Here is an 18,818-nt window from a genome sequence, read left to right as displayed (position 1 = left end):
AACAAAAGATAAGACTACGGGTGTCAATAGACCAGGTTTGGGTTGGACCCAATCTAAGCTAGAACCAATTTAAAAGATTAGATGGTCTAGGCATTAAATTTGATAAATCAAGAATGATTTAAAGTATTCACCGAATTGGATTGAACGCGATCTATTTGGAATGGACTCATATTGGACTGAATCGGGTTGGACCAATATCCAGTCTATTGATAGCCCTAGCCAAACTATCTATGCTTGGGTCGAAGCCCTAGCCAAACTATCTATGCTTGGGTCGAATTCAAGGAAAATAAAAGTTACAATCACTTTGATAGGTGTATGTCTGCCACCAAGGCCTACACTGACAAAAGGTGCAATTTGGGCTAGGCTAACCCGAACTCAACCCGGAAAAAATCTAGTTTGGAATAGGATTGAAAGATTTGAATCTGCCTTAATTTTGAGTTGGGTTAGGGCTGAGGCCTTAGTTAACCCAAATCCAATTTAACTTCATAAATATTGTAACAATAAATCCTTAAATGTATGCATGTATGATGTAAGTATTAAGCTGATCACTTTTTGAGCCACGATTGGAGTTTTTAAATATACTTGGCACGAGATAATAAATAATATATATTAATAATAATATTAGATGTAACAATATATTGGAATTTTTTGAGCCAAGATTGGAATTTTTAAATATATTGTAACAATAAATCCTTAAATGTATGCATGTATGATGTAAGTATTAGGCTGTATAATATTATAAATAATAAATAATATATATTAGATAATAACTTGTATTTCTATTTTAATAATTTACTAAGCTACTAGCCGTCCAGCACTAAGTTTTAATTTTCATTTTTTCCTTCCCATTTTCCATAAAAGCACAAATACATACAAAACAATACAAAATACAAGGTTTTGCACTTAACATATTTGCATTTGTAACCCTTCCAAATTGAGCCTAATAAAATGTAAAGCCATGATTAATTGCAAATAGTTCTAAAATTATTGGCAATAAATTTAAATTTAGATGTAAATTTTTTAAAGCATCATAATTATGATTCACGTCCTTTTACGTGCAACAATGAATTGATCTCAACCCTTGAATCTAGAAAATAGCTTAGGAACATTTGGCAAAAGGAAAGTAGAGAAGTTCAGGCCAATCCGAACCAAACGATTGGCCTGATTGGGGATTCAACAGCTCAGTTTGGTTTGAATTGACCTCAACCCGACTTAACCCGACCCAACTTGTAGCCATACTAATATTAAAAGTCTTGCAATCACAGACTGTGTCCATCGACATGTATGTTGAGTGTTTTTTTCCAATGTCAACTGAGTAGAAACATGAAGGGTTGTATCATTGCAGCTCAAGCGATCGACAGTTGGACACTAGAGCTGTGAGAGATACAAACACGACGAAGTTGTCTGTTTCATTGCTTGAACATTTGTTGTTGTCATCTTTCCACTTCGCTGGAGCTATAGCTGGCATTTCAATCCCCCTCTGTTGCTTTTGTGCTCATCTTTTCTGCAATGTTTTTAAATTGAAGATGGTTAATGGAGAGAGGACACAAAGCCCTCCTCCCATGTTCTCATGAACCCGGATCTCCACACAGTTATTGCAGAGCTGTTGGGTTTTGATTTGTTCACAATAATCAGTTTTCCATCAGACCCAAATTCCTCCACATCACCATCTAATGTGTGATATATGACCAATATCAGTTGCCTACATCCCCTTGATGAGGTTATTATCCAACTATAACAGTAATTTAACTGCTTTTAGTAAATTGCATTGCTCCTTGTATTGATAAGAGAGGTAAAATCCAAAAAGATGAGTGCCAATAATATTACCCTGATCTCAAACATTATTTAATTTTTTTTAATACAAAAAACCCCCATTGTGTTATGTGGAAAGGTGACAATGCAGATCCACAAGGATTTTCTGTAATGTAGAGGGATGAACCAAGCATATCTAGATTAGGCTTTTTTGGGATCTGCAACCCACATATGGTGTCCTTGTTGACATCAAATCCATGTTCTTTAAATTACTTCATCCTTTCTTTCTTTTTCCCCTTTCAACCAGAAAACGTTCTTTGCTTTTGATAGGAGTGATGATACAATGAATACTGATCAAGTTATGAGCACCCTATTGTGCTTATCAATTCATAGGGTTAATATTTTAAACAAGAAAACAACTGTGACTCTTTTTTTTTCTATTTTTGAGATGATGATATATTATGAATATATTAGGGTTTGTCAAATTAAGTGAGAGTGCACTAATTCTGTGAAGTACTACTACTCTGTAAGCTCCCAAGAAAGAAATATCTAAGCTATCAGGGAATGCAAGTGGGCCCACCCAAATGGCCAAATGTAGGGTTTGTGGGAATGAGCTTGAATGCGTGGAACATATTCTCAGGAGCTCCAACCCTGCAAATCAAATGCGAATTCGTTAACCAAATTGTCAATGTCCTAACTCGATGGGACTTAAGGGGAAGCCAGCCAGCTTCTTGAGATGTGGAGGAGAAAAAAAAGAGAGGGAATGATCTTGCCTTGACAAACTGTAGTGGAGTTCATTGAAGGCTACGACGTCATTGATGTAAACCAGGAAAGATGAAACAACAAGAGCAAGGAAACAAAGGATGGTGAAGTGGACGACCACATGCCACCCACTGATGATCAACTCCGACTTCGATCCATGCAGATCGACGTCAATCCTATAAGAAATAGATGATGCGTGGCTAGAGAGACTCAGAAGCAAGAATTCTAGCATGAGATATTGAGAGCACCACTATAGGCAATTCTGAAGCTAGTGCAGCTGCTAGAGAAGCAATTAATCATCATGGTTGGGTTCAGTAGCACAGACACAGGTGGAGAACATTTAGGAGCCAGCAAAATCACACCCCTTCTTCGGTGAAGGAAATCGAGCAACACAACACTCCTGTTTTCAAGGAAGAGTTATTCAACGAGCAAAGCTTACGGTCTGCGTTCACCATAACAATTCCCTGTGTTTTATAATAGAGCTCAAAATTAGCCAGCTGGCAAATTATAATAAGCAAAGGCTGAGTGGTCGACCACTTTTGCTTGCCACCTCAGCTGCCAAATGTCAAAATACAACTTCCCAGCTTGCATCATCTGACATGCAAATCTTGCGAGTTGTGTGATGAAATGAAAACAATAAAAAATGAGCCATCGCATTCATTCCAACCAGCTCATGATGAAGGCGATGATGCATTCCTTTTAATGAAAAAGACGAGGATGAGATGGCGAGACCAATCGTTATTAATTAACCTAATCCATTGATTTGACAAGGAATTAATTAATTAATTAATTAATGGAAAATAAATGTTTCATTGGAGAATGAAAATCTTCTGAGGTTCTGAGTTCTGGAGTTCTTACTTATGAGCCAAGCTAAACGTCAAGTTAACGAAACTCTGGTCCATTTCCTTAATTGGTTAAAAATAGCAACCACGCCCAGACCCGATTAGATTTTTATACTTGCTTACGTACGTACATATATGCATCTTTCTCACGGTCTCACCGCAGAAGAATACCTGGCAAACCTAATTCTCAGGGTCTTAATGACGAGAATACCCTGCACCATCCATTGAGACAGTCTGACCCACCCACCCACCGCCAAACCCCATCCACTCCTAGCAATCAACGCCGAATGATAGGGGGCTGTTTTGGTCATTTTAGAACCGTGGGCCCTACACTTGTGACCGTACGTGCCCCCCTCCCCCCTCCCCCCTCCCCGCGCCCCCCGCCCCCCACCCTCACCACCAACAGAGGCAAATATGCATATCGAGATTCAATCGTGTCAGAGACACGTGACTTGCAGGGGTGACGATGGCTGAGGTCACGTGACCTCGTCCTTCCGTCCGGTCGGGTGCACCGTGACGTCAACCTGACTCCCCCTCCGTCCTCCCCTCTCTATATTTTTGACAGTGGGAAAGCTATCCGTACAACACGCTCTCTTTCTCTCAGCTCCTCTGCAATCTCTCTCTCTCATATAGTCCTATATATACATACCATACACGGTTACACACAAAACACGGAGACGTGATAGAGGGGTAAAATCGTAAAATGAAAAAGATCTCGTGAGTGATTGTTGTCACGTACCGTAGGGTTTGGAGGCCTCGGGTGGCGAAAAGATCTTTTACTTGGGCTCCAGACATCCCACGGCAAATCGGCATTTACTCCCTCCAGGCTCCAACCCAACTGAGAGAGAGAAGTAAATCTCAGTAACCCACCCTCCAGAGTCCAGCCCAGAGTCCAGAGAGTCCACAGACCCAGCCACCAGCAGAAGAAGAAGAAGAACAAAAGGACCCGATCACCCAGCACCAGCACCAGATGATAGATAGACAGACAGAGTAGAGACGATCGAGACGACGTCCTATCCACCCATCCTATTTGTTTTTTTGTTTATGCTGCTCTACTCTATACTGCAATTGGGTGCGCAATGCACGCATTAGGGGATACCGTGTCACATTTATTTTGCTACGCGTGCGCTCTGCTTTGCATGATAAGGGGTGCTGCCCCATTTCTTGCCCGAGACTAGCTATTTTGGGTAATATCCCAAGATTAACTCTGTAACTGTTTGTTATTATTAAGACCTAGCCCCTAATTGGGTTTCCATACAAACCATTCATACAGATACAGTTACCCATCATTATATTACTTGAAATTAACCAAGTTTTTCATTAGATTTTCTCACCAAATTTCACTCTAAACCACTCAAATCTAAAAGTAACCCATTTTTGCTCAGTGAAGTTGCTTCAGATGATCAGTTCACCATCAATATATGTCCTTTGATATCGTGAGCTTACATATATAAGCATGCCTTGAGAGAGAGAGAGACCGAGAAGGTGAAAGACCCAGTTCGGTATAATAGAGGAGTCGTACTCTCCTAAGTGTCGAAAAGGTTAGTTGGATGCAATCCCTGTACTTTTAAGTTGCAGAGTTGGAGGCAACAAAATAACCCCGGGAATGAATATGAATAGTAATGGATGATATTTGGTTTCCAATGGGAGATTGTATGTGCCTGTGTATGTGACTATTGCTTTGTATAGACAATATGAAAGGTGAATAGCAGGAGATAAATTCTGTTGTGTGAGATAAGAGTAATACAGTACACATTAAGAGAGAGAGAGAGGGGGAGAGAGAGAGTGTGTGTTGTTGGTGTCTATCGTATATATTATACGATCTGCTTCACCGTCTGTCTCCTATCATGGAACAGTTTACGTGTCATATGACCTGGCATCTTAGTCTCACCATCGGTCCATAATTTCAAGTGTGCAGCCTTCACCAGTCACTATAACGGTACCACCCGCCCAACGCTCTTACACAAAAAAATTGGTGAGAGAAAAAGAGAAATTAATTAATAAACAATTCTTTTGCTTATTTTATTTATTTGTTCTGATAATAAACACCGCAGGATTTACATATTTATACCATCTCTTTGCCCATGTCCACATCCCTCTCACTGAGTCTGAAGAGGAGCCTTGAGAAAGAGAACCGAATCGTTTTCTTAACCTTCACGCCTCATTAACCTTCCTTTCTCTCTCTCCCCTACTCATCAGTTATGATGAAGGCCCTCCCTCTATATTTTCTGCTCTGAGATACGCTAAAGTTTCGTTACTCCATTCATCTTTCGCTCCACGTCTCCAGACACCTGTGTTTCATTCAAACATACTCTCCCCCTCTTAAATAATCCGTAACTTCTCCCCTCCTTCGATACCCAATACAAAGTTGGAAACAAGGAACGAACGCATTACCTGGAAACAGGGGAGAACAGAGGTTTCCTGAGTGAGCAAACAGGGGAGCTTTTGAATGGGTTCTTGCAAAGCAAACGAGCCACAGATGAAATGTGCTTGGGTTCTCGGACCCATCATCGTCGGTGCAGGCCCTTCGGGTCTAGCTGTCGCCGCTTGCTTATCCCAGCACGGTGTCCCTTCCGTTCTGCTAGAGAAGAGCGATTGCATAGCTTCTCTTTGGCAGTACAGGACTAACGATCGATTAATGCTTCACCTTCCCAAACAGTTCTGTGAGCTCCCTTTATTGGGCTTCCCGGAGGACTTCCCAGAGTACCCGTCGAGGCAACATTTCATCTCTTACATTGAGTCATACGCTGCCAAGTTTTCTATCAAGCCCAGGTTCCGACAGTGGGTCACAACGGCTGAGTTCGACTCGAGTTGTGGACTCTGGAGGGTTCGAACCCAGGACATCGAGTACTTCTCCCGGTGGCTCATCGTCGCTACCGGGGAGAACGCAGAGCCTGTAATTCCTGAAATTTCAGGGATTGACAAGTTCCGCGGCCCTGTTATGCATTCAAGTGACTATAAATCTGGTGCAGATTTTCAAAACCAAAAGGTTTTGGTAGTTGGGTGTGGCAATTCCGGCATGGAAGTCAGTTTAGATCTAGTCAGTCACCATGCAGTCCCTCATATGGTAGTTAGAAGCACTGTAAGTTTCCGAATCCTTTCCATCTCATATCTTCGGTGTTCCATGAAACTGGACTCTTCGAGTTCAATACTTCAACTGCTCATATGGGTTTATCTGATTTCAATTCGTCCTTTTTCAATGAAATTTGTCGGTTCAGGTGCATGTTTTACCGAGAGAGATGTTCGGATTATCAACCTTTGGAATAGCCATGGCTCTTCTGAAATGGCTTCCCTTAAGGCTGGTAGACAAGTTTCTCCTACTAGCATCAAACATCATCATAGGCAACACTGACCGATTAGGCCTCCGACGACCCAAAACCGGTCCAATTGAGCTCAAGAACGCGACGGGGAAGACTCCAGTACTGGACGTCGGAGCTCTATCAGAAATCAAAGCGGGAAAAATCAAGGTAAACCGAGATATTTCCTGGTTTTTCACGTCAAAGCTCGAGCTTCATATTGCGTGTCTTTAGCTAACCAGTTTGTTTTGGTGTTGCAGGTGATGGAGGGTGTGAGAGAGATAACGAGAACAGGAGCCAAGTTCGTCAATGGACAAGAGAAGGAGTTCGACTCCATAATCTTAGCGACAGGCTATAAGAGCAATGTCCCTTCTTGGCTCAAGGTTAGCAGCATATAGCATGGCTCCAACTTTTTTCTCATATTACATCTTCGTTTTCTCTCATCTTTTTATCGACTCTCCCATCGCTATCACGCTTACACACAAATAGCCTATCTATGCCAAAGCGCCTCTTTCCTATCTTCTAGAAAAAATCAAATGGGTTCTGTAGACTGTGTTGTGGGGTTGTGACGTTTGTCCTACAAACTGAAATTTTTTACGCAGTTCTGAATTCTGATGCGTTACTTTCATGAAAATATTGGGTTTTGTGGCAAAACTTTCCATGCTCAACTAATCTAAAGCATCATAATGTGTACATCTAAAACAATTTTGGGAAGGTTAGGAAACCTACTGGAAGCACAACCTACAAAGTGTCTCTTTTCTCTTTCGCAGAAAAAAGCCAAATCCACTTTGTACTAAGAAAACCAGTACTCCGTGGAGCTCCGCTGATGTGTTGCTTTTATGGAATTTTTGTTCTGTGTGGAGAGAGAAAGAGAGATTTATTTGAATATCAAAACCTGGGTTGTTGTAGTTTATGGCCCAGATGCTTCTCGCAAAGGATCTCCTTCTTATTCCTTCTAACTAAAGAAGAAATAATAAACAAATGGGTTCACCCCCACCAGGAGAATATCAACCTGAACCTCTGTGTCTAATTTCTACTTTCTACTGCTGAGGGTTTCTTTAGAGATTTCGATTTGAGAAGTTGGTTTGCTTAGGCTTTAGATGAGGTTTACGTGAATATATTTGAAAGTTCGTTACTTGTGTAACCTGAGTAAAAATCCTTCTTGCTGCTAATTTGACAGAGCAGCGATTTCTTTACGGAACAAGGGATGCCGAAAACGCCGTTTCCTAACGGCTGGAAAGGAGAGAACAGATTGTATAGCGTGGGATTTACGAGGCGAGGCATCTTGGGAACGTCATCAGACGCCGTTAAAATCGCTAAAGACATCGCTGCTCGGTGGAGGCCCATTAAGGACGTCAACAGTAGCTGCAACACCCATATTATCCTACTTGGGAAGCCATAAGATTGAACTCTTGGGTTTGTCTCACTCACTCTATACACACGGGATTAGATTGAGATCCGCTACTATTCGGGTTCGGGCGGTTCAAACGGATTCAGTCCTCGGATCTTAACCAATTTCCATCGGATCACATCCTTGTTTTTCCTCTTTTTTTATTTTCCTTTCTTTTTTGTAAATTATTACCCAATTTTGCTTTGGAGGAGATCTCTCCTGCTTTCCTCCTTGCGATGTTCATGATAAATTATGTATTTTTGTTGGCTTTACTCTCTGTAATATATTAATTTGCAAATAGAGAAAAATTTCTCTCTTCACTCTTCAGTCTTCAGTTGTTTTATTTTTGACGGCTACGATTGCCGGATGAAGTGAGCATGTCCCATCAAAGCAAAAAGGGTTGCCCGTTGATTGATGGGCCCAGTTGAATGGGCTGGGTCGGTGAGCAAGTTAAGAGAGAACAACACGTAACGTTTTCGGATTTCCATAGTCCAAACCCGGGTGGGGGGAGGGAAGATGCGAAGTGACCAAGCTACCCATTGGTGTATTGATGTGACATGGAATGTGGTTATGGGTCAACGTTTGGGTCAAAGTTGGGATGTTTAGTTATTTACGCCTTTTGGCGATGGACGTACAGGGAGGGAGGAGGAATAAACATAAAAATAAAAAATAAAATCCTCGGTTTTGCTAAAACTGTGGAACGGGGGAGGGGATCAACTCATCAACGTGTTGGCACTTGGCGTTGGTTGTGTGAGTGTGAGTGTGACAAAGCCCTTTTCAACGGGCTAAAATTGGCAATCAATCCAGCAGGGCTAGATTCGTCTTTTGGAAAGCGGTTAAAACAGTTAGGGAGGGTTCCCAACTGTAACATGGGACATGGTGGCACCATCACTGGACGCGTGCGCATAAAAATCTATGTGGATCTGAACTCTGAAGTGTGCTGCAAATCTCATGATGAAGCCTACCTCACGCTCGCCTCTATTAGTTCAAACTCTATATATTTATAGCCCAACTTGGGCTATTAACAGTCAACACCCACCCTACGGGCTCCGAATTTCTCGATATCTGCATATCAGACGTTTTTCAGATAAGGATCCGAGGGCTGACACTTGACAGCTGTGGCCCTAACCATGGCCACCCGTGGGGGACCTGCTTTGCTTATTTGTTGCTTGAGTCCTATCTGCCTGACTCGACGGTCGACCCCGTCCTGTTTTTGATAATGCCAATGGGGCGGGGCGGGGCGGGGCCACGTTTTGCCTGTCCCGTACCGACCCCGAATTGAAATTTCCCGCCCCATCTCTCCCCCGAATTCCAGAGGGATTAAAAATCTTAAACCTATTTTCGTCTCCGTAGGGATTAGGGATCCTCGACTTTATTCCACCCGTTCTAATCATTCTTATTTTGTATTTTATAAATTGAGAAAATCAATGATATAGAAAAGATATGATATGAAAAGAGGTTTGATCAATCAAAACTTATCCATGAATTTTGATAAATAACATCTTATTGACTATTATATTATACTATATTATAATATAATAATATAATATAATATAATATACATTGTCATATATTAATAATTTTATGTGTATTATGTTATAAAATATAGTTACAAGGTCAGGGCTGGAATCAAGGCGGGGTGGACAAATATCATTCCCAACCCCCAGAGTTTTGGGTTTTCCCCAAACCTCGATTGGGGTAGGGCATGGCAGGACCTCACGGGGATGGGACAAATTGCCTTTTCTACCTGTTTCATAGTGTATTTGGTTGAGTAGTTATGGATTTATCACTTATGGTGACGGTATCTAGACCACCCCAAATGTGAACCGAGTCAGGATAGTTGGTTCTAAAAAGTAAGAACCGGGTTAGCATTGTTTTCATGGTTTGAGAAATGGTTTTACTTAATCATTAGGCCTTATTTATTAATTAGTATTTTGTAGGGGATAAAATAGTTAATTGGGTAATTGACCGATATCCCATGTTTGGGTGTTAATGTAATGGATCCCATAGAAAACAATTTTTCTAGAATCATGAACCATACTCTTCTCAAGGGTGGATAAGCTACTTAACCAACCCAGGGAAGCCTTCGTAATGACTCTAAGTATTTGATTTTACATTTTTTGATGATGAAATTCTAGATTTCTAGGTTCAAATGCAATTAATCGAGATAATAAATTCAAAATAATAATAATAATAATAATAATAATAATAGTAGGTAGAATTTATTATTTTTATTATTTGGAAAATATTAGTGAACAGATAAAAAAATGTTCAAATCAACTGGTGAAGAAAGTCGATAGCTTTCAGGGAGTTGATGGGTCAAAGACGACGTTGCCTAGCTAATGAGAGCTTGAAACGCAGAATTTAGACACAGAAAGGGTTGCAAGTGGCGGGTTTATCGGCCAGAATGGGTCTTTAGCATAATGCCAGCAGTCATCATATGAGCTAGATGAATGATGGAATGACCTTCTTTCCACGTAAAGGACGAAATTAGGTTTTAGGGTTTTCACTGAACTTCAGCCTGCCTAGGAAAACCGTAGATGGGTTAGAGTCTTCTTGATAATAGAATTGGATGAGAATTCGCCAAATTGTTAAGTGGAACTTAAGTGACAAAACCTGTGGTGCATTCACACCACTAGATCTATCTGCAGCAACGTAACAGACTTGATTGGTTGAATTGATGATAAATACAGCATGTTAAGCATGAAAATATAATCCCTAAAATGTGAATTAGTAAAAATTAAGTAAAGCAGACTTAATGTAAAAGTCGTAGCAATTTTTTTTTTTTTTTTTTTTGTGGGTTTAGCAAGAAATCGTGATCAAAATATAGATTTCTTAATCAGGTTGATGAGTGAAGCTCGCATGGTAGCTCTACTATACTTGTTTCTACAATGTGGAGGGATACAATATCTAATTTAGAACGTTCATGAAATTATGGAGTTATCCATTATATGCTTACTCCTACAATCCGCATCAGCTCCATAACTCATTTTTTATTGAAGTTTTATTTTATTTTTTTATTTTTTTTCATGAGGTGCCCAAATCCGTACGAAAGAATCCCATATAGAAGGCCTATGTTGGGCGTATGTCAAGGTTTTCAACCTTGTTTGCATCAAGAAGTAAAGGTTGGAAAGTGTTGAAACAGAGGGTGGGGAGGGTTCTTTTAGCTTTAGGGTCCCAAACCATTAACCTAAAAGGAAACCAATCTCTATATACATACATACATACATACAAATAGACAGACAGACACACAAGAAAATGATACATATATAAAAATGTTCAAAGCATTGATACACTCTGAATCTCCTGAATGGGTGTATGAGTACTTTATACTCTTATGAAAGTCCTTATTTTTTTTTTATTTACAAAATAGGTCGGTGTAGGTCTTAGGCCTGCCAACCCCCAAATTAAAACTGGTCAAAGATACGTGACGAAGTTTTAAATCATTCATGTAGTATATATGCTAAAGAAGATTATACCGAGTCTTCCCCATTTTGTGTGTTGTGGAAGGGACATGCATAAAAACTAATAAATTCTTTTGCATTGCAACCAAAAGTGCCTAATCTCATCATCAATTGGCCGCTGCACCATATATAGCTGCATTTCAACATTCCAAGCTAGGAAGGCACAAGATGATGTAGTAGTACTACAGCAAACAAAAACTAGTCTTTGGTTAGTGTCGTATTGAATTAGCTAGTTTCAAGAGATATTGTACTTGAGAAGCCTGAAAGCTTCCCGTGCGGTCAGTATCTCATGAACTTGGCCAAGCTTCTTTCAACCTGTAGAAATGGCAATTCGAAGCTCTCATTTGCCCATATCTTTGCTTTTCATTGATCGATTGAGGAAAAATGTCATAGTCCCATCTCCTCTCTTAATTTTCTTGAAATGGGTGAGTTGATGACTTGTCTAATCTATCACTATGCCAAAAGCTAGGGATTGTGGGTCTGCTGTAGACACTTGAAACCACGTTTACACCGCATGTATTTTGGACTCTTCCGTGACAATATTGTTTTGGAAACTTGCGTGACTCAGTCAGAGCTCTTGTTTGTGGCACATGTTAGCCTCATCGCATGAACACTGACTAACATGCAAACAACTGCAAAATGGGCAATTCCTATTGGGGTAGTACAGATTGCAGAATTCAGATAGCTCTCAAAAATTCCTTTCACCACATTCACAAACATTGAATCTCTGTGTGCACTTAGGCTGATAGGCTTCCTCCTTATAATGGTTCAGATATATATATTCTATTGATGATTTGATCATTGGGATTCAAATCTAAACTTTACCATATTTTTAGGTCATAGCCTATATATATATATATATGACAGTCACTAATTGTTGTCTACTAGTTACTGTAGTTTCCCATTTCATAAATGCTTACAAAATGCATGCAACTATGTCTTCAACCATGCATGCACTTGCTATATATATGTACATGTAGTAAGCATTTCTGCCATTGAAGGGCTTTTCCTACCACCTTTCTTGCCAAACCTCCGCTTAGTTTCAAAAGGAAATAATCCACTCCATTTTATTTGAATGATTCAAAGAATCTAAGAAGTGAAAAGCTATTTTGGTCCAAATCACATTTTAGCTTCTTGGCTATCCCTATACCATATAAGCAAATTTGCATGATAGCATGCATATACCCATTCACCCACACATTCATACGCTTCTTGCAATGGTATTAGGTTCACCCATGTGAGTCGTACCTCACAACTCTTCCTAATGGGTGATGTTGATGTGAGTGGTCAGTGGTGTAGTGCCACATACATTGTCACCATTCCAAGCCTAAGCGTTATCTTGCATGAAACCAAGCTAATCACTTATGCTAGAGAGTTCATTCATGGCTTCTCCCAAGTGAGCATTTAATTATTCTGAATTTTTTATCTAACCTATCATTTATGCAAGTGAATTATTGACTCATGTCTTCTCCAAATATAATTGTAATTGCCTGTGAAAATGGTGTCTTTTCTTCTTTTCCCATGCCTCAAAATTACTCGAAAATAATTGGATATATTTTCCTGACTATGCAAACTAAAGCCTAATTATTCATAATTAATCCAATATCTCTACGTACACCATTAGTCAAGTCACAAACAAATGATATGGAAGATCTATGGAAAGGCCCAAACCAATGCCATAGATCTATGGAAGAAAGCATGCATGCATGGTTTTCAAAACATCATTCACCTGGGTGGATGAACCGCTTAATCCGAAAACTACTCACTTATCAAGTTTCATTTATCCTATGCATGGCCCAGATTGTTCTTAAAAAATCATTGACTTGGTCAACAAATTTGTTCGAAAATAATAAAGAAGGCAAATGAAAACATCATTCACCTGGGTGGATGAACCGCTTAATCCGAAAACTACACACCTATCAAGTTTCGTTTATCCTATGCATGGCCCAGATTTTTCTTAAAAAATCATTGACTTTATCAACAAATTTGTTGAAAAATAATAAAGAAGGCAAATGAAACTTATCGGTAATCACTTTCCAAATCGAAAACTTGCAGAGTGTGGTGTTGTAAAACTGTGAAACTGAGAAAATGAGGGTTAAGTCGTGCCACTTGGTCACTCTCCTTAAAACCGCATTTACCCGCTACGATGCAACCGAGTGATCGCAAACCGGTCACCAAGATAAAATAACCCACAGGCCACTGGTAGCGGTAAGTGTAAACTCGCTTACTAGACCTCCACGAACCATAGAGAGGTGATGCTCAAATTTGCAGAGAAGACAAAAAAGAAGAATTTCAAAAATGTTGGTGTGTTGTTGTATGAAGACTAGGTCGACCAACACTCTTTCTATAGAGTGTTCTCAGACCCGAATGGACACAGAGGTGTCCTTTTAGACAGGGACCTTTTTAGAACAGTGCACCTGTTCAAAGAGACCAAGAAAAGAAGAGACGCGAAAAAAGAAAAAGAAAATTGTTTAAAATTTAAATTCAAAAGTCAAAATTATTAAACCGATAAAAGCAAACCCGATCCGATGCATCACACGCTCATACGCATACCCACACCCTCACACACACCCTGACCCAACCCATATGGTGAACAAAACTATAGATATACTCTACCTCTACTCCTTTCCCAAACAATGTGGGATAAGAAGTTTTCCCATATATTTCAAGAGTGGGGAGAGGAAAAGATAAAACTAAAAAATAAGAGAGGGAGGAGAGAGATTCTTGAAATTTTGAATCTCCCTCCAACAAAATTGCTGATACGAACAATTGAACCATCGAACCATTCAACTTGAGTAATGGTTCATGGTTTAAAGTTATAAACAAGAAGATTGATCGATTGGTGTGGAAGAGAAAGGAATTAATTAGGTCGGAGTTACTCTTTTCTTCTTCTTCTTCTTCTTATTCTTCTTCTTCTTCATCAACCCTTCTCACTCTCTCCTCCCTAATATAAAAATGCCTAACCTAATATCCCAATCAAATGGTCAAGATGCAATAAATAATGGAATTTGAAATCAACCATTTTGACCTGTTCGAACCAGATGGCTGAACCACAAACCAAGAACCAAAGGAAAAAATCGGTTCCATATCCAATTGGGTTCTTAAAACCTTTGAAAAAATTGTTACAAATTCAATTCATACTTGATGAGGTTAGGCTTGTGATATCTCTCTTTTCTTTTATTTCATTTATACTTCAACCAAACAAAATAAGCTAAAATTTGAAACAAAATTTAATCAGGATTTACACTCAAATCTGTTTTGCATCAGTGCAAATTTATTGGCATTGCAACGAAATACAGCCTTAGTAGAGCGTGTCGCTAAATGTTAATTAAATTAGGTTCATCAGATGATGCAGATTAGACTTAGTTTGAAAGCACATTTAGGAAATTGATAAAATTACAGACTTAGAGGATCTTTCTTCAAAAACGAGAAAGCACATTTAAGATTTCATGATAATGTACAAAGACTGTTGAAATGGAATCTTTTGTCTCAAAATCTAAGGATGTGATTCATAAAAGCAAGGCCTCATCAATACACGTGTGTTACATCTCTGAGATTAAAAGTCACAATCCAACAGTTTTCACCCAAGACTGAGTTGTACTGTCAAGGACGGCATCATCATCCTTGAAAAATGTTCAAGAATATAGATTTACTTTTAGTATTTGAATTATGCTTCTTACAAATGCATTTAGTCTTAATTTCTTTTATGTGTGGGTGTCAATGGATCGGTTTTGGGTTACATTCTGTCCAAATCCAAACTAATTTGGATGGATTGGATGGACGAACAAGACATGTTGAATTTGGAGACATTGGATTGAGCCATTATCTGATCCATTGATAGAAGATAAAAACATAAGTGTCAATGGACCTTATTTGAGTTGAAATCAATCTAAATTAATAGGAATTTGAACAGATTGAACAGTCTCTGAACTGATACAAAATATTCATTGAACTGGATTGGACCTGGTCCATTCATAACTAATTTATATTGGATTGAGCCATTATCTGATCCATTGATAGAAGATAAAAACATAAGTGTCAATGGACCTTATTTGAGTTGAAATCAATCTAAATTAATAGGAATTTGAACAGATTGGACAGTCTCTGAACTGATACAAAATATTCATTGAACTGGATTGGACCAGGTCCATTTGTAATGGACTCACACTGGACAGGATTGGATTGCACCAAATCTAGTCCAATTGACACCCCTACCACACATTCATAATTGTGTATGTATTTAGTTTGATTGATAACTGAATGAACCACCCAAAATGGCACAATATTCTCAATGTGTTACATGCATAGTCATAAAGGGTTACTAGAAGAAAGAATGGCACCATAACCGTTAAAAATTATAGTGATCAGTCAGTTGAAAGTTACGAAGAATGTTATATTAATAAAATGGGTTCAACTATGATGCTGGAAACAAATGATACCCGGGAGAAACGGCATCATAAAAGTAGTCACCAATCAAGGTGAGTTTTGATCGGTTAATGTCTTTTCCGGTATCATGTTTTTCCGATGGGAAAATCTATGATACGGGAAAGATATAGTATAGGAAGAGTTTTGATCAATCAAAACCCACCCATGAATTTTGATAAATAACACCTAATTAGCTATCACATTTATGATACTAATTGGTTGGTCAAAAAAATCACATACGATATCTTTCCCATATTATAGTCGAACCCTTTTCTGATATTATAGATTTTCTCTAATGAAATAATAACAAGTTTATAAATTGTCATATTCAACTTTTGTGTGAAAGCTAGGGTTCATCATCATCATTATCCAAGCACTATCCCAACCATATGGAGTTGGTCACATGCAGGGGCCGAGCCAGGGGTGGAGGGGAGCCATGGTCCCCCTATACTTTCAAATTCCCCACAATTCCCTTTTATATTGAACTTTGTATTTCGGCCCCATCCTTGTTTATTAGCTTCCCAACCCCCCTCAATCTATATTTATTAGCTTTAGAACTTTTAGTCTAAAATGATGAGTTTTTTTAATAAAATGTTGAAAGTTGGAGCTAATTAGAGGCATTGGTAGAGAAGTGATGTAGACTGGTGAAGTGATCAATATGTAGTAGTAAGTGAGGCAGAGAGGTCCCCTATATGTGGCTGATGTAGGGCTGGTACCTGATTCCTTGGTATGGCAGAAATGATAAGTGGAGTCGAGTCATTCAGATGAGAAGCCCATTCTTTGGTAACCGCCCAGAACGTGCCTTAAGGAATTGTTGGCCGCAGATTCCAATTCCAAGCGTGTTTTGGGGGATTTACCAAGAAATGTCGTGTTGCCAGGGACCAGTCTAAGTTGATGGTCCTTGGCACAATGGCACCGGCATCGGCCTAGAATTTCCTTATCACTTTTCAGTATTGAGGCCTCGTTTGTTTGTCCGCATCTTATAGGGGTTGAATTAGCCAATCGGAGTAATTGACCAATTTCTCATGTTTAAATGTTGGTATAATAGGTTTCATTGAAATTATCTGTCTAATGAGGAAAGTCGGTTATTAGAATTTTGGTTCTTTTTTATCAAGGTACTACTTATATGTTTCTTTTTTAAGATTTATGTGAGATTTTCTAAAAATTTATGTTTTTTTAAATAATCAATTTATTTGAATAAATGATACTCATCTCCTCTATATAAAAAATTATCAACACTTGAATGAAACAAAATTATCCAAAAAAAAACATTTGCGTACCCAAACTCAGATACGAGGCGGAAGAGAATTAATGCTTAGGTAAATGATACTCTATTTATTATTTATCCACCCACCAAAAACGTTAAAATCTCCCGTTAAAGTCTTCACCCAAATAAGCATCGAAGCATGCAACACTGCACCCACACTGCAATTTGACCAGATAATAAAACGCATTACTTGAACGAGGCCTGACTATTCACTCCGGGTCTGAGATGATGAGGGGGGTATGATCCATTCCATTCCATATTTATCAACCCTCTCACCAAATACACAAGCACGCATGGTTCATGCCAGCTAACCCAGTGGCGCACGTTAGTTCAGTTGGGAGTTGGGATGAATGGAAGGGAGGAGGAGAGTGATCAGTGACGTTTGTTGGTTCGTCTGTTTCTTGGGGTTGCATGGGTAAAAAAAGCTTATTAAGCTGCTCACTGTAAGTCGTCGTCTCTCGCTCTCGGACTGATTATTGGGACAATGATGGGGCTGTGGCGGACTTCCATAGATAACCGTACGCGTTCAGAACGGATTGACACTTGACAGCTGCTGAAATTTGGAGTCTCCCACCCTGCACCCTCCCCCCTCAGGCCCTCCAGATGAGATGATTCAACCACCGCTCTCTCTCTCTCTCTCTCTCTCTCTCTCTCTCTCTCTCTCTCTCCCTCCCTCCCTCTCTCTCTCTTACTATCTCTATCTGTCTGCCGCCGAGAGCTGGCTGAGATAAGTCCAAGAGATGAGATAAAGGAGCATTAAATGCGATATCCCCATCATACGCTTCCAAGCTTGCACGCGTTCCGGTGGGATGGAGGAGTGGCTGTGGCCGAGGCAGAGGAGAGGGGCAGATTGCATGGTTTGTGAAGAAGAAGGGTGTTTCTGTTTGTCTGATGCCTAAATTCACTTGACGCCACTTTGCCATGCAACCGATGCAAACCCCAATATCCAGTTCTGCTACTACTGCTGCTGCTGCTGCTGTTACTTCTGCAGCCTGAACCAGCATATGCTATCGGAATTGGCTCGACGTGTCGTCACGCTAGAAAAAAATTGTTATAGTAGTTGTTGTAGTAGTGTACCTTACCTGACGATGACCAGCCAGCCCAGCTCCAGAGCTTAGCTTCAGTCAAGCACAGTTTTGGTGATGTATCCTTCAGCTTATATTGCTTTGCTTGCATGCATGCGCTCGCTCGCTTCATCATCCACAGAGACACACACACACACAGAGAAGAGAGAGAAGAAAGAGATAAGATGGGTGAGTGAAAGTGTTTGTCTTTACAAGCTAAGGCCCACCCCCAACCCAAAACGCGCCTCGTCTAGCTCCCACATTGTCATTCTTGTCATTTCTTGTATCAGTCTCTAAGCTTCGTGTTGTTTCTGGATTTTATATTGTTTTGCTTTTTGGAACTTACGATCAGTCCAGCTTCCCCCCGAATTCTCTTGTTTTGGGTTCTTCTTCTGTTTCTGCTTCTGCCCAGCTGGGTCCAATTCCCACTCCCTCACCCTTTCCCTTTTCTTCCTACCTTTCACAAAACTCAACGGCACGCAACAGATTATTCCAATCCTAAACTATCAATGGCTGCTGCTGCCTTTGGGCTTTGCCCATTACCCCAACCCAGATG

General features: G+C 39.8%; 1 protein-coding gene and 1 long non-coding RNA gene across 2 annotated transcripts; one reads left to right on the top strand and one right to left on the bottom strand.

Moving 5' to 3' along the window:
• Positions 1–5,442: 5,442 nt before the first annotated feature.
• LOC148842799 (putative indole-3-pyruvate monooxygenase YUCCA4) lies at positions 5,443–8,362 on the top strand. Its single transcript, XM_088957029.1, has 4 exons — positions 5,443–6,438; positions 6,575–6,823; positions 6,913–7,035; positions 7,833–8,362. Exons 1-4 carry the CDS (start codon positions 5,806–5,808, stop codon positions 8,052–8,054), a joined length of 1,227 nt encoding a protein of 408 aa, XP_088813155.1. The 5' UTR covers positions 5,443–5,805; the 3' UTR covers positions 8,055–8,362.
• Positions 8,363–17,119: 8,757 nt separating this feature from the next.
• LOC148842798 (uncharacterized) lies at positions 17,120–18,416 on the bottom strand. Its single transcript, XR_016103664.1, has 2 exons — positions 18,276–18,416; positions 17,120–18,190 (listed from the first exon to the last, which is right to left on the bottom strand). It is a non-coding gene; the product is annotated as an uncharacterized LOC148842798 (long non-coding RNA).
• Between the last annotated feature and the right edge of the window lie 402 nt (positions 18,417–18,818).

Source organism: Nelumbo lutea, chromosome 8 (genome assembly GCF_056320005.1).
Source record: "Nelumbo lutea isolate HS-2025 chromosome 8, American lotus-T2T, whole genome shotgun sequence".
NCBI lineage: Eukaryota > Viridiplantae > Streptophyta > Magnoliopsida > Proteales > Nelumbonaceae > Nelumbo > Nelumbo lutea.
Note: the sequence above shows the minus strand (reverse complement) of the source record. Positions and strands in the feature narration are given on the sequence as shown.